Source organism: Ambystoma mexicanum, chromosome 6p, assembly GCF_040938575.1.
Source record: "Ambystoma mexicanum isolate Mex_15411 chromosome 6p, UKY_AmexF1_1, whole genome shotgun sequence".
Classification (NCBI taxonomy): domain Eukaryota; kingdom Metazoa; phylum Chordata; class Amphibia; order Caudata; family Ambystomatidae; genus Ambystoma; species Ambystoma mexicanum.
Genome location: NC_090935.1, coordinates 252,696,070 through 252,716,826, shown reverse-complemented (window position 1 = coordinate 252,716,826; position 20,757 = coordinate 252,696,070). Strand labels below are relative to the sequence as shown.

Genomic DNA, 20,757 nt, shown 5'->3' with positions numbered 1-20,757 from the left:
CGCCACGTACCCAAACCAGAACCTCCGAATCTACACAAATGCTGGAAGAAACAAAAAATCCTTCCCGACCTAGCTGACATGCTCTCTCCATCTCCTCCCCCTACCTCCACACGCAATGTACACTTAACACCCGACGCCTTTGACACATGGCTCAATACCTCGTTAATCCCGCTCACGCCCACTTGCCAATCACCCGCTCCCCATGGCCCTTTTTCAAGATGGTTTACACCAGAACTGAAAACTACAAAACAACTATACAAATCCCTCTAACGTAAATGATGGAAAGATGAACCCGCCCTCACAGATCCACCCTAGCCAAGCACCATCGCCACTACAAAGCCAAAATCCGGAAAGCAAAAAAAGCCCATTATAACTCTCGAATCCTCAACTGTGAAAACCCCAGCAAAGAACTCCACAAAATCATCTCTGAATTCACCAAACCATCATGTACCACCACCCAATCAACCCCTTCTCAATCACTCTGCGACTCACTCTCTCTCCACTTCTACACCACTGCTCTCGAAAGAACAAACTCCCTAATCAACAAACTGGCCCTCCTGCACCCACCGCACAATTCACCCACCCTACCTGCCAACACACCGCCTGCAACTCCAACCCACCTGACTTTCGACTCGTTCACACCAATATCGACTGACCAATTTACCAAACTTTTTTCCACCCGGAAACCATCCGGCTCCCCGTTAGACCCCTGCCCACCCTCAACCCTCAACGAAATATTTGCATCTACCTGTGCAGGAGAATACGTGAGAACCATCATAAACGAGTCCCTCTCCTCGGGAATCTTTCCCGACGCATACAAAACTGCTCATGTCGAGCCCTTCCAAAAAAAAAAAAACGAAAAAAAATAAAAATAAAAAAACGTGCCCCGACCCAAAAAACTACCGCCCCATCTCAAATACCAGGTTCCTTGCTAAACTCATCGATCGAACTGCTTACTCCCAACTAAATGCCTTTGTCGAAGCCAAAAATCTCCTAGACCCCGCTCCATCAGGGTTCAGACCCCGACACGGAAACAAAACTACCATGACCTCAATCTGGGATGACCTTAAAAACACTGCAGATTCTGAGGGATGCGCTGCACTAATCCTTCTTGACCTATCCGCCGCCTTTGACACAATCAACCACTCAATCCTCCTCGACTGCCTCCACTCCCTAGGAATCTGTGGAAACGCTCTCAAGTGGATAGCATCCTTCCTTAACAATAGGAAACCAATAACCTGCCTCTCCTCGTTTGTCTCCGCCGCCCGACCAGTCAACACAGGAGTTCCACAAGGAGCGTGCCTATCAGCCCTCCTGTTCAACCTCTATATGTCTACCCTCCCACGAATAATCCGCTCGCACAATATCCTGTGCAACAACTACGCTGGCGACACCCAACTAATCCTAAAACTCCTTAAATCAAAACCCAACTGCCAGCCCGACCTCGCCGCCTGCCTACTTGACATTGATCGCTGGATGACTAAAAACCACCTCCTCTTAAACCCCACAAAAACTGAAATCATGGTGTGTGGCAACACCAAACTTCTTCCGCACCCTCTACCCTGGCCATCATCCATGGGCAATCCCCTGACAATCTCAGTAAAAAACCTGTATGCACTCTCGACTCTGACCTAACCCTCTCGCACCAAGTCAACAACGTCTCTAAGTCCTGCCACTACCACCTCAAAATTCTTAGGCGCATTTTTCCATACCTCTCCTTTCCCAACAGACTTGCCGCGGTCCAATCAATTGTAATGTCAAGACTTGGCTATGCTAACTCCCTCTACCTCTGAATCCAAGCATACCACCTGACTAAACTACAAAGAGCACAAAATGCTGCAGCCAAACTACTACTAGCACTTGGCCCAAGAGATCACACCTCCCCAGCTCTCAAAACTCTCCACTGGCTCCCGGTTGGACGAAGGGTGACCTTTAAAACCTTATGCATCTCCCACCGAGCAATGCATAAAACCGGACCTCAATACCTTCAGGAAAAGCTAAACCCCTACTATCCACTGCGCACTCTAAGATCAAGCTATGCCCGCCTCCTTGTGATACCAAACACCAACTCAGTCAGGTTAGGTGGATCTTCTTTTTCAGCCTTGACCCCCACTCTGTGGAACTCACTTCCACCCCACATTCGACTCACCGAAGACCTCATGTCTTTCCGCAAATTACTGAAAACGTGGCTTTTCCCTTAGAAATCGACTCTTAGCACAAACAGAATAAACAACTACAATAAACAGTAACCTAAGGTTGTTGAATCAAAGATAACAATCCAGCATAGAATCCCGATCGAACAAACGGAAAACTAAAACGGCCAATGTAAATAAAACTGAAACTTAATAGAACGGACAAAGTGGATGCAATGGACGGAACGGGTGGAGCAGACGAAATAAAAAGATTGAACGTGAAGAAAGGATGGAACGGATCGAGAAAGTGGATAAAAGAATGAAATGGATGGAAAGGGTGAACGAAATGAGCGTAGGGAGTAGATGGAACAAAAGGAGTGGACAGAACAAATGCAATAGATGGAACGGACAGAGCGGACGGAACAGATTGAGTGAATGGAACGGATAGAGTGAATGAAACGGATCGAATCGGATGGAGCAGAGAGCTTGTTGGACTGAATCTAATTGTCAGAACGAACGGATGGAATGGATGGAGCGGACGGAGCAAACGTAACATATGGAACGGAATGAACGTACTGGTTAGAATGATGAGGACGGATGGCATAGATGGAACAAAAAGAATAGATTGGACGAATGGAAGTTGGAATCAGATGGAACAAATGGGAACGGATGAAGTGGATAGAACGGATGAAGTGGATAGAACGGATGAAGTGGATAGAACGGATGAAGTGGATAGAACGGATGAAGTGGATAGAACGGATGAAGTGGATAGAACGGATGAAGTGGATAGAACAGATGCAGTGGATGGAACGGATGCATTAAAGAAAAAAACTGATGAATGGTTGAAACATGGGAACGGGTGGTGCGGATGGGAACTGATGGAGTAGATCGAACTGATGGAATGGGTGAAACGCACGGAGCTGATCGAATGAATAGGAAGGATGAAACGGATAGAACACACTAAACGGATGGGAAGGATGAAATAGGTCTACGGAATGGATGGAGTAGACTATGTGGAAGATGGGTTGAGTGGATGGAATGATGGAAGATCTAATAGATGAAACAGACGAAATGGATGAACAGACGAAGTGGAATGAACGGACAGAGTAACTAAAATGGTTAGAATAGATGGTACAGATGGAGTGCTCGATCTCAAGCGCCTTACTGATAACCACCATATCACACTACCACACTTACTCTCTCCTGTGCACCAACACTCATCTAGAACACAGCGATACTATGACACATTCGGTATAGATGTTCCCATACTAACATCCGCCACATACTCCACATCATCCTTATTAAACACAGCTAGCTGAGCACACACCGCTAGCTTAAGCGTCTCCTCAGGCCCAACGCAGCCACAAATCAGTCTGGGTGTTATCCCGCCAGAATGAACACATATACCTGACCTCCCAACCACAACACCTAGCGCTAAGAAGCAGCTATCATACAACTGCCACACAGGCTGAACACATATACCTCTCTCTCTCTCTCTCTCTCTCTCTCTCTCTCTCTCTCTCGTTCCCGAGGGCGTTCAACCTACCAGCGCTTTGAGATCCTATCAATGATACATAAGGCGCTATATAAATGCTAAGAAACATAACATGTTTGATCTTGAGGTCATTGAGCCATCTACAAGTCCAGTTGTACTAGTGCCAAATGCAGGAACCAAAGAGTTGAGATTCTGTGTGGACTATAGAGTTCTTAATGCAGTCACCACGACGGATGCCCATCCTTTTCCCAGGACAGATGAGCTGGTGGACAAACTTGGTTCAGCCAAGTTCCTCAGTACATTTGACGTGACCTCCGGCTATTGGCAAATAGCTCTGACAGACCATGCCAAGGAGAAAACTGCATTCTCCACCCCAGGAGGCTTATACCAGTTTAAGGTTATGCCTTTTGGACTTCGGAATGTACCTGCTACATTTCAGAGAGTGGTGAATCAAGTTCTGAATGGGTTAGAGGACTTCTGCATGGCATACTTGGATGACATTGCAGTGTTCAGCCCCACTTGGAAAGATTATCTTAACCACCTAGGATATGTTTTGCAGGCTCTGGAACAGGCTCACCTGACTATAAAGGCTAGTAAATGTCAAATTGGTCAGAGTAAAGAGGTCTATCTTGGACATGAGGCAGGAGGAGGTGAAATAAGGCCATTGTGTAGCGAAGTACAAGCTGTACAAGACTGGGCCACCCCTACTACTCAGACTCAACTGAGAGTCTTCCTAGGTCTCGCCGGGTACTACAAGAACTTCATAGATAACTATGGGGCCATAGCTTCTCCCTTGAATGTAATCTCCTCACCCGGATTCCCCAAGAAGGTCAGGTGGAATGAGGAGTGCACTAAGGCTTTTGAAGGGCTGAAGAAAGCCCTTTGTCAAGCTCCAGTCTTGCGAGCACCTGACTACAACCAATCCTTCATTGTACAAACAGATGCTTCTAACACAGGGATAGGTGCAGTTTTGAGCCAACTGGATGAGAAAGGCCGGGAACACCCTATCTGCTTTATCAGTAGTAAACGGAAGGACCGCGAGACAAGGTGGGCAACTATAGAACGTGAATCGTTTGCCATTGTGTGATCTCTGAAGACCTTTAGGCCATACTTGTGGGCTTCTACTTTCATTATTCAGACAGACCACCAACCCTTGAGATGATTAATGCAGATGAAGGGGGAGAATACAAAATTGTTGCGATGGTCAATCAGCATCCAAGGGTTTAATTTTACCATAGAACACAGGTCAGGGTGTAATTACCAAAATGCAGATGGTCTCTCCAGAAAGTATGACCGACTGGAATAAGAGATTTCTCCTGTCCTTTAGTCTGGGGGAGGGGGGCAAATGTTGGAGATTCTCATTTCTGTGCAAATTCCCTTCAACCTTAGAGACCCCCAGCTCTTTTGCTGGACTTTAGGACTTTTTATTTTAACCCTGGAGTGAGTGACACTTTTTTCTCACTCCCTCATGTGTCTTGTCCTGATTTGGATTATGTGTTTGCTCTGTTTTTGGAGTCTGACAAACTCCATAGGCATCTACTTTTTGTATGGTGAGACACAACACCTTCAGTTCAGTGTCACAGAGAAATCCTTTAGATTTCTCATAAGGTTTAAATACATTTTCTTGTGAGAACTACTGTTCCCAAGAATAGTAAAGTGAAATTGACTTTACTTGCCTTTTCTCCTTGTAGGTCCAGCACACACCATTTTATGTGGAGTGCTGGGGGGAGGGGGGGAGGGAGAGTGGGAGTTACCTAGTAGCCCCTTATCCTACATTCTCGTGTGACATTTTTTGTTACCCTCACTACTTTAAATGGCTGGTGGAAGTGGTTTAATGTTCCTACCATTGAGCTTTTCTACCGCGAGCTGAATCCTCAGATGCAGTATATCACCCATGGGTTGACCATTTGTCAAAATGGCCCCAGTGTCCTTTTTTTGCCATGTTCCGTTTGGAAGGTCTTTCTTGGGTTTTACTCTGCGCGTTGAGCCAGGTTTGAGTCCTTTGTTAATTTTGCCTTTGGCGGGCTTCAGCCCTGAAGCCCGTCTCTGGCTCCAGTATGTCTGGAAAGGCAGGATGTGAGGGAGGTTTCCCAAACTCCCCTGTCCTTTGTCATGAATGCAACCAGTCCTGCTGTTTGACAGTCTAGGCTGTGCATGAATGGGAGAAACGTGCTTAAAAAGGCGGGGTTTTGTGACTAGAGGCAGAGTCGACCAGTGGGAGAAACACCCAACGAAGAAACCGTGAACAAAGCTTGCTGCATTCTCTTGGACCTTTGAATTGCTTGGTGAAGACCTGCTGCTGTGCTGAAGCTACTTTTTTTTTTGTTCGACAAGAGAAGCTCCGGAATGGACGAGTTCTTCCCTTGGGTTAGTGGGATAAACTTACCCCGAGACGATCTCCACTAGACCATCTTCCCCAGCTGGCTGTACTTCTTTGCTGCTGCAGGAACCGAGTACCAGGGGTCGAGAAATCTGTAGTCAAGTACAACATCTGAAATGCGCCCAGAAGCTCCAGGAGTCTCCTAAGGACACTCCAAAAGCAAGACGACCTGAGCCCGAGTCCCCTCACCAGAGTGCAGGACCCAAGGAGTGATGGAAGCCGAACTGGTATCCAAGATCCGAGGTGGCGCTGTTAACCGAGCGATCAAACCGTGACCTGCCGCCGAACTGAAAAAATCCCATAGCTGCCGAAACAACCTCCAAATTGCTGCTGCAATAGCCCTCCGGATGTCCGCCCTCTTGTCCCCATGACTAAGGCTCAGGAACCTGGGGTCTGCATCACTGCAACAGGACAGAATCCATCTTAACCTCTCTTCTTCAAAACAGAGGTACTGTTACCTCTTTGTCTTTTTGGCTGTGCTCTTCTCAGTTGCGATTTGCATTGACTGCTTTTGAGAGTTGATTCCAGCTCTCCTTTCACAGACTTTACAGCTTGTGACCCTACAAGTGATTTCTACAAACTCTCTAACTTTGTGCAAGACTTTTCTATCTAAGAAGTGCCGCAGCTCCATAGACTGTGCTCCAGTTGACTTTGGCTGTCCTGGCTCCCTGCAGACTCTTCTAGCCTGTTAGGGAGAATTTTCATTCTATGGCTAATTTCCCTTACCTATAGAGTCCCCAGCAGCTTTGCTGGATTTGAAGGGTTTTGTTTTTTCTCCTGCTAAGAGTGAGACTCTTTTTCCCACTCTTAGGCATGTGTGCTATGTGTGTTTTAGGCTATTTTTTGTATTGAATGCCTATGAGGTTTATCTCACCCTCATAGGAACCATCTTTATCCACCGTGCAGTGACACAGGGGTGTCGTAGCGACCCCCAAACCTAGACTCCATACCCTGGGACAGACTACTGTCTCCCAGGGCATGTAAAGTCCCCATTGACTTTACTAATCAATCTTTATGAACTAAACCAGTACAACCCATCTTACTATCGAAGTACTGGGAAGGGTTAATAGTTTTTCCGTCCTGTTAATTTTCGAGAGGGTACCGTACAGTCCCCCTCTCAAGTTTCTGACAGGTGGCAGTGGTTACTACCAAAAATATTCAACCGCAAATATTTCCCTGTGGGATTTTCCCATTGTTCGGGGCTACCACATTTACTGACAGCCTCTAACATACCGCCGGTTTATTCTTATATTAACTTTACTCTGGTAGGTTTTATTTACCAGAACTTTTATATAACTTCTTTCTCGTGTCTTTCTCTAAACTCCTAACCCAGGTCGGGGATCCTTTCTTCGTCCTTTTGGCGGGCTTCTACCAAGAAGCCCACCTTCCGGCGCCACTGAGTCTGGGGTGGGTCCACTGTGTGGGAGGGGCAATAGGACCCCTGGACAGGGTTGCCGCAGTAACCCATGTCACACTCTGCCCTGATAGGCTGGAGGGTCTCCTGCCAAGATGACCACTCCACTGTGTGAGTGACAGCTAGGCTGTATGAATGGGGATCTTTTTTGCATAAAAGCAGGATCCTGAGGACTGGAAAGGCAAGACGTCGCCACTGGAACTGAGGAACCGAAGAGGAGAGAAGCCAAAGACATCTGCAACGACTGAACCACCGGTGAAGCCCCGCTGCAGTGTCTCACCACTTTTCTCCACACGACGAGAGAAGATCTTCATCTGCAAGAGCCTTCTTCCCTTGAGCTGGTGGGGCCAACTAGTTTGCCAATCGCCTTCCTGGACCTGCCTTGGTCGAATCGCCAGTGCCCTGCACTCGGAGGCCGGATAGCCAGGCACCCGTCCACCCGGACTGCGATTTAAAGGAGCATGCCTTTTATTTCATTTGGCAGCACCGCGGCTGGTTTCCTCCCTGGGTAGTGCAGTAACTCGAACCTTCCTCCACGACGAGAGCCTCTCTTCCTCTGCTGGATCTCCCGAACTGCAGGAACTACCAGGAACAACCGCCACAGCAGGAGCCTCTTCTTCATATTAAGGTACTTTGTTCCGCCAGGCCGCCCTTTTCGTGTGGTAGCACTAAAGGTGTTTTAAATCCTTTACCTACCTGTCTTTCACCTTCTGCATCCACCTTTTCGAATCGTTTAACAAAGACATGACTGCAGCTACAAGAACATTTTGCTCCTGGGTACTTTGCCCTGTACCACTGACTCTGGCACAGGCTTATTGACTCTGGCTAAATCTGTTACAACTGCCTTCTCTAGATTGCGTCTCAACTAGAACTGTGTTGGTGCACCTAATTCTTATAACCACCTTTTCCTTCCCACTTTTAAAACTTGTGACGTGCCATTTAGCTCGGTTTTCATTTAAGTATTCTATATGCTAAAGTACTGCCTTGCCTAAACTTGTTCACAAACTTATTCGGAAGTGTTGCTAGGGTGCCAAAGAATATATTCCTGTATAACTTGTACTTTCCCTCCCTTGTGAGAAATTGCTAGAGTGCCATTTGTGTTTGGTTTTCACTGTGCCGTTTTGCTCAGTTTTCACTCTTGCTCAAACCTGTCTACAATTTAACTAGGGAGTTGTGTATAATTTTCTTGACTGATTTTAACTTGCTTTATTAACTGTGATTAATGTGTTGAACTAGAAGTGTGTAAAATAAATATGTATATTCTTTTTAATACAAAGCTTTGGTCAGTGTTTCCTTGTGCCATAGTGCTGTAACCCTATTTTGTAAACCCTGAATACTGCTCATCTCCCTCTTGAGATAAGTCTGACTGCTTAGCCACAGCTGCCAACTAAGTCTTTGTGGTACAGACTGATACCAAAGGGGATTTATTGCTCATACCTGTAGTCTTAATCTTCTGTAGTGCTCCCTAAGGGAACTGCACAGGATTCTGCCTAACGTAGCTCATTGACTTTGAGATGTCTGTCTCTCGTAGATGGTAACTTGTTTAAGACTGGCTTGTCAAGATCTCATTGGAAGATGTAATTGTCCTCACCTATACTGAGAACCTGTTTAACCTTTTTCCTTCCTTTAACCTTTCCTTTCTGCTACCTCAGAATCTGCAACGTTTAACTAGTGATATATAAATGCCATTAGTATCCTTGTCACTGAAGTCACATCCAGTTGTAGGAATTGTGTAAAGATCATATCCATAGAGTATACACTAACTTGTGCTGATCCTGAAAAGTATTTTTAAAGTATATTTGACTGCTACATACATTGCCCTTTTTAAAGAATGCTTACCCCTCTTGAGATAGGCCTTGCTGCTCAGTCACACTACCAACTTGTGTAGTACAGAGGTACCCAAAGGTGGGTAAACTAATACCATGCAGGTAAGTGTTGTGTAGTTTCACACAGTGTTACTACACCAATTCCTACCCAACATCCATACGCGGACTTGTCCATAGATCATAGCACTTATTTGCTATCCTCGTCATCTTTAGGAACTTCCAATCCTCTACATTATATAGGGTGTTTTCTTTAGAAGGGTGCTGACCTTGCAGGAAGCCATTCTTCGTGTATGCTACAGGCAAAGAAGTGGCATTTCGAAGACACACACCTTACTTCTTCTCACCCGGGACACACACCACACCTCAGGTAAAGCAGGTTGCTGACAAGTTGGCCATTCTGAAGGACTATCACCAAAGGGTTCCTGAGGAATCAGTCCATCAATAGAGTAAGACTGTGGCACCATGAATGCCTGCTGACAGTATCTGTAGAAGACAGAACATCTTTTTAATAAACTGCCCATGGATCCTCGTCTTGCCACACTACCTTAGAAAATCATGCATATCCCCTATGCATAATAAACACCTTTTATATCGCATATTTTCCCACCAATCGTTATTTTGAAAAAGCCCTGTGACCACACCATGAATTGCCACGCAAGGTGAAACTTTCACGACTAACAGCAGAATTATTGTTTACATTTGCTGTTTCTCTCTGTGCTCTAAAGCCTTTCACTAGTGAAGCAACGTATATATTTTTCTTGTTCTCATACTTTTGTTGCTAAAGAAAAGTGCATTGTGAATAACGCTAGTTGTTAATTTTGTTTTTATGTTTTACCAAAACGTTCTACCCTCCCTCGCAGCTTGGGTTTTTCCGTTACCTGAGTGCAAGTTATTTCAATCCCACAACAGATATAAAAATACTCCTGGTGTTGACCGGAGAGAGATGTAAAGAACACATTGTAGATTGCAACTGGCATTGATCTCCTGTCCAAAATGAAACTAATAGTATATCATCTCTTTCAAGCCGAAACTGCTGGTGAGTTAGCGCTGCTGCTACAGCCCCCGCGGGCCACTTTCCAATGATTTACAAGGCCCCCAGGGCCCCCTGTGTCCCACCTGCCTTTCCGATCCCACCCCGCACCAGCTTCCTGATTGTGCTCCCTCCCGCCTCCCGCCCCACCCACCGCACTCCGATTGGTCCCTAGGACCTTGTGTGTAGGCCTAACCGCCTCGTTGCAGCAGTGTGCCCCTCTTTCAAGCCGAAACTGCTGGTGAGTTAGCGCCGCTGCTACAGCCCCCGCGGGCCATTTTCCAATGATTTACAAGGCCCCCAGGGCCCCCTGTGTCCCACCTGCCTTCCCGATCCCACCCCGCACCTGCTTCCTGATTGTGCTCCCTCTCGCCTCCCGACCCGCCCACCGCGCTCCGATTGGTCCCTAGGACCTTGTGTGTAGGCCTAACGGCCTCGTTGCAGCAGTGTGCCCCTCTTTCAAGCCGAAACTGCTGGTGAGTTAGCGCCGCTGCTACAGCCCCCGCGGGCCATTTTCCAACGATTTACAAGGCCCCCAGAGCCCCCTGTGTCCCACCTGCCTTCCCGATCCCACCCCGCACCAGCTTCCTGATTGTGCTCCCTCCCGGCTCCCGACCCGCCCACCGCGCTCCGATTGGTCCAGCGGAGAAGACTCCCCTCCATTACCAGTTCTCCCAGGGCAGCCCTCTGCCCGGCAGCCCATCAGCTAAGGACCTGAAGCAAAGGACGACTCCTTCAGTGACGACTCCAGATCGTATCTGCAGGTATCCGCAGGAGAAGCAAGAAGCCAACAAGTAAGTGTGGCAAGGGCAGGGCCAGAACCAACTACTTCAGGCCAGACTACCCTACCACTCTTCTAACGCAGCATCTACAACGTAAACCCATTATAGTTGCACTCAGAAACTCTCCCCTTAGCATGTGAAAGGTGTCCCCAACTGCATCTAGAAGTATTCCCAACTGCATTTGAAGTTACGCCCAATAGCCTCTCGGAGAAAAGTTGAATTTAGAAGTGTACCCAATTGCACCTAGAAGTTGTACCCAATAGCCTCTCTGAGAAAAGTTGAATTTAAGTGTACCCAACCACATTGTCAAGTTGTGACCAATAGCCTCTCCGAGGAAAGTTGAATTTCAAAGTGTACCCGACTGCATCTAGAAGCGTTCCCAATTGCAAGTCAACGAATTTAAAAATGTTACCAATAGCCTGTCTGGAAAGTTGAATTTAGAGACACGCCCAATAGCCTGTCTGAAAAGTTCCACTAAAGTGTGCCCACTAGCCTCTCGGTGAACTTAGAAAGCGTTCCTAATAGCCTTTCTGTGGAAGAATATCTTCTGAAGTGACCACAATAGCCTCTCTATGAAAATTGCAATAATGTAATATCATGCTGGACCAAACCGATCAATCTCACTAATAACCTATCGGTACAAAGTCCCTAATACCCTCGCTGTATGAAGTCAAATTGAATGAACTGTACCTACTAGCGTACCCTAACTAATCATATTATTATAACTAAACAGTATAGATGTGTAATGTAAAACCTAAACGGCGACTAATAATCTAATACAAACTTGATTTAGATTCATACCTAACACCCTCTCAGTATAACAGTGAATTGAAAGTAGTACCCCACTTGCTTGCCCTGCTAAACCCTATTAAGATAACTAACAGTTTAGCTGTGTAATGTAGAATCTAGAACGGTGACAAATAATCTAATACCCCCTGCAAGTAAATTGAATCTAGTGACTGACCGATATTCTAATATCGTCGAACCCAGAAGTGTGCCTAAAGGCGTGACACCCCCGATCCTAGAACTACAATCGGAAAACCCTCCTAAAACAACCGAAAGCCAGCACCAATCATGAGCGCACCCACTCCACCAGAGTCTGTCAGAAACGACCCCCGGGGACCATCCCCACTATCCGATCTGCCTTCCCCCACACCCCCTCCCTCCCAAACCACCCCACCCTCCTCCACATCCGCTGCCACTCCCCTCTCCAAACACCAAGCCAGAGGAGCACGATGGCGAACCACTCACCCTAAAACCACTCATCCCCTGAACCCCACCCCCGACCCGCCAGCATTGCCCACATCAGCTCCGCTCACTATCAGACCTGGCACACCACACCCAGAAATCACCCACCCACCGCCTTGCCCTCATACCCCTGCCACCTTCCCCCTCGACCCAGCCCCGCCCGAAACCTGCCAAGTTTTCTGCCCGCCCACTATTCCCTTCTAGCATCACCTTACCCCACCCCCGCCCCCTCCACTCTCTCCGCCACAGCCACATCCCGGTCCAGCACCTAGACCTACCTTGCCCTCCGATGTGAACTGCATCCTATTTAACGCCCATTCCGTAGCAAAAAACAGACATTGCATCTATGACCTCCTCGCCTCTGTCAAACCAGACCTAGTTTTCATCACTGAAACCTGGTTCTCCGATGACTTCGGCCCAATCGCTAGTGAAGCCTTTCCCCCTGACTACTCCCTCATCCCACTGAACCGTCCGTCCAGAGGAGGTGGGGTAGCATTCGTCTTCAAATCTCTCTTCCGCTCCTCGATCATCGACAACCATCCCTCCATCCCATCCTGCGAATCTCTCCTCGTCAAACTTTCCCTCTCCCCATCGCTCTCTCACAGCTTCCTAATAATCTACAGGCCCCCTGGCTACGATAGACAATTCGCAAACAACCTTTGCAACTCGATCGCCACCCTCCAACTAAACCATCCCAACCTCACCCTCCTTGGTGACTTCAACATATGGCTCGACATCCCCACCAACCCTATGACAAACTCCCTGGTTGACGGCTAGATGCAATTAATCTCCAAACCCACATGAATGGCCCGACTCACTACAAAGGACACACTCTTGATGCCATCTTTAGCTCCAACACCCTGAATTAAAGCCCCCCACCCCAATCATCTGGTCCAATTATTTAATTCTCTCGTTCGCGATCCACTCACCTGACCCCCTTCCCGTACTTGCATCCGAACCTCCGAATTTACGCAAATGCTGGAAAAAACTAATGATCACCCCGGACCTAGCAGAGGCACTCCTCCAATCTCCACCACCCACCTGCCTTCCCAACAACCAACTAACCCCTGAGGCCTTTGACTCATGGCTCAACGCATTTCTCCTGCGACTCACCCCCCCCCATGCAAACCATCAACCCGCTGCGGCCCTTTCCCCAGATGGTTCACTCCTGAGTTGAAGACCACTAAACGACTTTACAAATACCTAGAACGCAAATGGCAGAAAGAGAAAACCCACGAGAGCAGGACCACCTTGGCCCGTCACCTATATCAATACAAGGCCGAAATCCGGAAAGCAAAAAAAGCCCACTACAACGCCCGAATCCTAAACTGCAAAAACCCAAGCAAAGAACTCCACAAAATCATCTCAGAATTCACCAATCCTGCTTGTAATACAACCATCCCGACCGCCACACAATCACTGTGCGACTCACTCTCCCTCCACTTTCACAACACGGCTATCGAAAGAACAAAAACTCTAAACACCAAGATGGCTCAACTACAGCCACCGGGCAATCCTCCGCCCGTACCGGCCAGCCCTGCAGCCGCAACCTCTACGCAACCAAAGTTTGAATCCTTTAGTCCAATATCGCCAGAACAGTTTCTCAAACTGCTATCTGCCCGCAAACCTTCTGGTTCACCACTGGACCCCTGTCCAGCCACAACCCTTAAAGAAATTTTAGCTTCCACTTGCTCAGGAGAACACGCAAGATCTATCATAAATTCCTCCCTCTCCTCCGGTATCTTTCCCGACGCGTTCAAAACGGTGCACGTCAAACCTCCTAATTAAAAAACCTTCGCTCGACCCTCTCGAGCCCAAAAACTACCGCCCAATCGCAAACACCAGGTTCCTTGCCAAACTCATTGACCGAACCGCCTACTCCCAACTAAATGCCTTTGTCGAAACCAACAACCTCCTGGACCCAGCCCAATCAGGCTTCAGATCACGTCACGAAACTGAAACCACCCTAACCTCGATCTGGGATGACCTTAAAATGACAGCAGACTCTGCGGGATGCGCCGCACTAATCCTCCTCGACCTTTCGGCCGCCTTTGACACGATCAATCACTCAATCCTCCTAGACCGACTCCACTCCATAGGAATCTGTGGAACCGCCCTTACATGGATAGCTTCATTCCTCAAAGACAGGCACCAAATAACGACACTCTCCTGCTTTACCTCACAAGCCCGACCAGTCGACACGGGAGTCCCTCAGGGAGCATGTCTATCCGCCCTCCTGTTCAATCTCTACCTGATCACCCTCCCACCAATAATTAGTTCACACCACATCCTGTGTTACAACTACGCCGACGACACTCAACTAATTCTAAAATTCCTGAACTCGAAACCCGACTCCCGACCCGACCTGGCATCCTGCCTCCTTAACATAGAACACTGGATGACCCAAAGCCACCTCCTGTTAAACCCCTCCAAAACAGAAATCATGATTTGCGGCAACCTCGATCTTCTTCCGCACCCACTACCCTGGCCACCCGCCATGGGCAACTCACCGACACCCTCCAACACAGTGAAAAATCTTGGATGCACTAACACTCTCGCGCCAAGTCAACAATGTCTCAAAAACCTGCCACTACCACCTCAAAAATCTTAGGCGCATCCTTCCATACCTCTCATTTCCCAACAGAGTCTCCGTGGTCCAATCAATTGTCATATCAAGACTGGACTACGGAAACCCCCTATACCTCGGAATTCATGCCTACCAACTAAACAAACTCCAAAGAGCACAAAACGCGGCAGCCAAAATGCTACTCGCGCTCGGTCCAAGAGACCACGTATCCCCAGCCCTTAAGACACTGCACTGGCTTCCAGTAGCCCGTAGGGTAGCTTTCAAAACCTGATGCCTCTCCCATCGAGCACTGCATAAAACTGGACCGCAATATCTTCAAGACAAGCTAATACCCTATCACCCCACTCGCACCCTAAAATCAAGCTCAGCCGGCCTCCTAGTAATCCCTAAGACAAACTCAGCCAGGTTAGGCGGATCATCATTCTCAGCCCTAGCCCCAACCCTATGGAACTCGCTCCCACCCCACATCCGCCTAACTGAAGACTTAACGGCCTTCCGCAAACTACTGAAAACCTGGCTCCTCTGCTAAAACTAACCAGCAATTGACCGGAAGCAAGAAATGTACAACTAAATAAAATCGAATGTAAACCATAAGACAAACCGTACCAAACGAGTAATGTAGATCAAAACAGTAAAGCGGATAATGGGAATAAATCATCAGGAAACTAGGAGATCTGAATCGATGAAATGATCTTAATGAATGAGGAGGGAACTTAATGAATGGCTTAGACGAAATATCCAGAATGGATGTAGTGTATAGAACAGATGAACACACTAAGTGGAAGGGTGCGAGAGTGGTAGAATAGACGACTAGAAAGATCAAATGAACTTATATAGTGACCAGAGGAAATAGATGAACATACTAGAGCCAATGAGTATACAGAGTGGTTGTGTACAGAGAGTGGACGAGCGTGTAGAGATGATGAGTACGTGTAGAGTTGACGAAAATGCAAAAACAGAAAAGCGAACAGAACACAGGAGGGCGTAGAACAGTCGACTAATCCGAACGGACGAACGTATAGACTGGATGGACGTCTGACCAGACGAATGTGTAAGAGTGAACGAACATGTAGAGAGGATGAGCGAGGAGGGCGGGTGAGCATGGAGAGCAGAGGAGCGTAGAAATCGGATGGGTGTGGAAATCTGATGAGTATGGAGAGCGGATGGGTGTGGAGTGTGGAGAGCGGATGAGTGTGGAGGGCGGATGAGTGTGGAGGGCGGATGAGTGTGGAGGGCGGATGAGTGTGGAGAGCGGATGAGGGTTCTGAAACAGACGAATACATGGAGCGGACGTAGGAGTGGCGCGGATGAGCTGATGGAGCGGATGATTGTGCGAAAAGGTGAATGGGTGGTGTCGGGTGAGTGTGTGGAGTGGATGTTGTGTGTGGAGCGGATGAGTGTTTGGTGCGGATGAATATTGTGGAGCGGACGAGTGTGTGAAGCGGATGAAAGTGTGGTGCGGATGAATGTTGTGAAACAGATGAATGTGTGGAGCAAACTAATACACAGTGCGGATGAGTGTCTGGAACGGATGGACACGCAGAGCAGACAAGTAATTTTGTCAAGCCAACGAGTAGTATGTTGTGCCGATGTGTGGGTGGACCGGATGATCGAGTATCTAGACTGAACGAGTGTGTGGAGCGGGCGAGTGTGTGGAGCGGGCAAATGGGTGGAGCGGGCGAATGGGTGGAGCGGACGAATGGGTGGAGCGGACGAGTGTATGTGGAACGAACGAGTGTATGTGGAGCGAATGAATGTATAGGGAGCGTAAGAATGTATATGGTGCTGATGAGTGTGGGGAGCGGACGAGCGCATGGAGCGGATGGATTTGTAGAGCGGATGAGTATGCTGAACGGAGCAGTACGCTGAATGGATGAGTATGTGGAGCTGACGAATAGTATGTTGAGCGTATCAGTGTGTAGTCTGGAAGAGTGTGTAGACCAGATGAGTGTGTAGATCAAATGAGCGTACCGAACAGATGTGTATAGAGAGCGGCTGAGTATACAGAGCGGATGAGTGCGTAGGCAGACAGGAGTTCATGCGCTGGGTAGACTGGAGTAGGTGCACAAGAAGGACAGGAGTGCACACGTATGAAACACATGAGAGCATGCGTGAGGCACACTGGAGAATGAAGGATAATCTTGAGCACGCAAGATGAACCAGAGTACATGAATAGGTCGAGCATGCATGAATGTGAAGGACAATCCTGAACGCCTGAAATTAACAAAAATGAATAGAACGGACCTGCCCGCTCGGAACTGCGTGACATACATAATATGCTTTGGAATGCAGGGAACATTTGAAAAAGAATATATATCATAACACAACCCACACTTACTCTCTCCCTTACACCATCACTCAACTAGAACACAGAGATACTATGACACCATTCGGTATAACTCTTCTCATATCTACATCTCCCGCTCACTCCACAACACTCTAAGTAAACATTGCTGGTTTCACACCCCCCAGCCAGGGGTTCTCCTCAGGCCTAACGCAGCCACATTCGTCCTGGATAAAGCCGGCCAGAACGAACACATACTCCAGATCTCTCAACCACCACACCTACCGCTAAGAAGCAGCTACCACTTGAATTCCGCCCCAGCTGCACACATACCTGGTGCGCACACGCACCTTTTTGACTCTCTCTTCTCTCTCTCTACTGACCCGTACTTCGGTTCCCGAGGGCGTTCAACCTACCAGCGCCTTCAGACCATACCAATGGTATATAAGGCGCTATATAAATGCAAAATAACATAACATAAAATAACATTTAAATAAATCGATCTTTCAAAAGTAGTAAAGTAGGGCGTTGATGGCTCGGAGAGAGTTTTCACAAATGGCCTCAAGAACACACCAACTTTTGCAGACGGTTCAAAGGTTATTAAGATTTCTGAAAGGGGCTCACTAAGTGTTCTCTCTTTTTTTATTTATTTATTTATTTTTTTTAACTATTTTTTTCAATTTTTCCCACCGACAAATTAACATGCAATTACTTCAATCTCCCCCCAATCGCCCACCAGCTATAAACAATCCAAACCTAAGAAGTAGGAGGAAAGTGGAGAAGAAGTAACAAGAAAAGGGAGAAAATTAAAATAAAATGTATAAATACCTCAAAGAGCTCAATATTCATCTATAATCCATTTCAGCAAATATATACATACATATATCTCTTTCTTTCTCTTTCACTCTCTTCCTTACGTCTATCCTCCACACTAATCCTCTCCCCTCTCCACTACTATCCATCCTCACCTCCTAACACAATCGCCCTCCTTCCACTTTCCCAGTGACCTACTCACTCACTAGCACTCACACACCTACTCTCCCTTATTCTCACTAAGAAGTCTTGCACTCACTCTACCTCACCTTGCACACTCTCTGTAATCCTTCTCTGGTCTCCTCTTCACCGTCTTTCTCTGTCTTTTCTCTCTTGTTCCACCTTCTCACTTGACCTCACACGAACAACCTACACAGCCCAGGTCTTTGTGACCCTTTGTGTCCTTTCCGTTTGTTCTCCATTGGCTCCCCGAGTCTGCTGGTTCACTGGACCAACTGCTGGATTCATTTTCGCCAGGGGCCGGGTTAAAATCATCAAAGAACATATAACTGGCCTTATGCCCAGCCCCCTTTTTCTCTCACTGGTCCGCCAGCTTTTGGAAATGGCGGCCCACCATAAACAAAGTCCATTTTAGAGTTTGTATCCAAATTCACTGTAGTGGCTGGATTGACGACCCTCCTGTCACTCCTTTTAGTTGCCTCCCCTCTCTAGTGAGCTGCAGACAGAATTTTTTTTCTCTGCTAAGAATTATGGTACCAGATGTTTTACCACTACCGCCAAACTCATGATTAGGCCCCATGTTTTTAACGCTGCCGCTGTACTCATAATGTAGGCCTTAATAGTGGTGTTCTTTATAGGACTGTAGACTGAGGATACATATGCCAATACATTTCTTAGTAATGTCAGGATCAATGTTGTGGTCATCCAGGTGTTTTTTGCAAGTAACGCGAACTGACCAGAGTTCATGCTGCTGATCACTCGTGAGTGCATAGATTGGGCAAGGAGGATTAATTTATAAAGGACTTCATTAATTCGGCAGGTCCGATATCGTCTAATAGCATCCTGTACAAAAGCCTCCACAAAATAAGAAGGCATTTGTTGTTTAATTAAAAAATAAAACTGACAGCTTTCTTTTAGTGGCATCAATAACTGGAAAGAAGAGTCGGGGCTTAAAAATAACAGCGAAGTTGGATTAATTGGGAGTGGTTTTAGGATTTGGTTAGATGGATAGAAAACAGAGTAACACATCAGCCACTATTACTGTGTAGGAGACGTTCTCTTGAACTCTACCAGTCTAATTATTTGTTCGATCTCCAGTTCTCAGTGGGGCTGAGAACAGCCCCCCCATGCTTTTTCAAGAAGTCAACCAGTTGTCCAACTTCAGAGAAATTGTGAAATGGTCAGCAGGCAGTCCACTGCCACATCTTAACATTGTGATCTTTTGCCCATCTGTAATTTTGGTGCCATGTGTCTCTAGCACTTTCTTGGTTTGGAGCTCCATCTGATGCAAATGTGTGTTGATCTTTTTTAATTCCAGACACAAGCAACTGGCATTGGAGTATCAGGACCAGCTCCTGTCTCAGGTGGCGTATCAGAAGTTACGCAAGGAAATGGAGAACGAAGAGGAGTGCCGCGAGTTCCAAGCAGGACTCCTGGCAGAGAAGGCTTACCAGGAAAAACTGAAGACAATTCTTGCAAGGCCTTACGCGAACCAGGCTAATGTTCACCCCTTGAGAAAATCACGCATTTCAAGCCCCAAAGACTGGCTCCCAGCATAAGACTTTCGCAAACTCAACATTGTTGTATGTTTTAAGGCGAACTAGAATTAAATGGGAGTCACCATGCGATCATGTTCTGGCAAATGTCCCTTCACTCGGATGTAGGTACAACGTGGTTTACAAAGTGTGCATTTTGATTAGGGCTGTTTGTGCGGTCATTAACCTTCTTTCTGTTTGTTTCCTTGCTTTCATTGGCCACAGTCTGTCTATATTTTGGTTCCAGTGCTTCCAAACAGTATCCATTTTGTGCATCATGTTTGCAGGTGGATCCTGGGTTCATGCTGATCCCTTCTCAAATGTCTGTGCAATGCGATATGAGCTATGTCAACTGCAGTGGACACTTTAGATCAGTGTACATTTTGGAAACCCCTGCCTTGCTGAAAAGTACGAAAGACTCAATACCTAAGGTCCAATTACACAATTTTCGATTTTAGTTTTTAGAGAGGAGTCTGCATAGCAGTACCTGCCTCCTTTAAAGGGGAAGGGATGACAATATGAAGTGCCCCACAGATTAAGTGCCTTTAAGAAAAGACTAACAAACATCACCAACATATTCAATGAGTTTGAACAGTTTATTGTGTAAGTTTTCCACATCATGCTTTCGTACAATAAAAAGACTGTCTGTTATGGCTTCACATAAGACTCCACACAGTATTGTAAGTGACTTGTTTAATCACCATGTACAGCAGACAGTTCTCTGCCTGCTCCACTGCCCCAAGTGTTCTTCCTGGTCCCGAGATACTGTCAGGTGTCATTCCCAGTTGAATTCAGGCTTAGGCCTCAAAGCCTGGGTGAGCACCGGGGTGCATCCGCTTGCTGCACCCGCAGCGCTTTCCAACCTCTCGGGCACGCGTGAGAATTTTGCCTCCTTACTCGAGTCTCGCGAGACCACGTCCTCCCACTGTCGCCTTAAATGTGAGTAATGTAATGTGAACGTTACCAACAGTGACTCTCCCAATTTAAATACAGAGAGAAATGTAATAATGTTATTAAAATTCGTGCAGTGTTTTCTGTCCGCCAAATTGCT

At 47.1% G+C, this 20,757-nt stretch overlaps 1 protein-coding gene across 1 annotated transcript in view; it reads left to right on the top strand.

Annotated features, from left to right (window-relative positions):
• The window catches only part of CFAP53 (cilia and flagella associated protein 53), a 218,303-nt gene extending 197,933 nt beyond the window's left edge, over window positions 1–20,370 (top strand). Inside the window, exon 8 of the mRNA XM_069626967.1 lies at window positions 19,490–20,370. Coding sequence (XP_069483068.1) covers window positions 19,490–19,730 — 241 coding nt within the window. The 3' untranslated portion in view covers window positions 19,731–20,370. The remainder of the gene's footprint in view (window positions 1–19,489) is intronic.
• The last annotated feature ends 387 nt before the right edge of the window (window positions 20,371–20,757 follow it).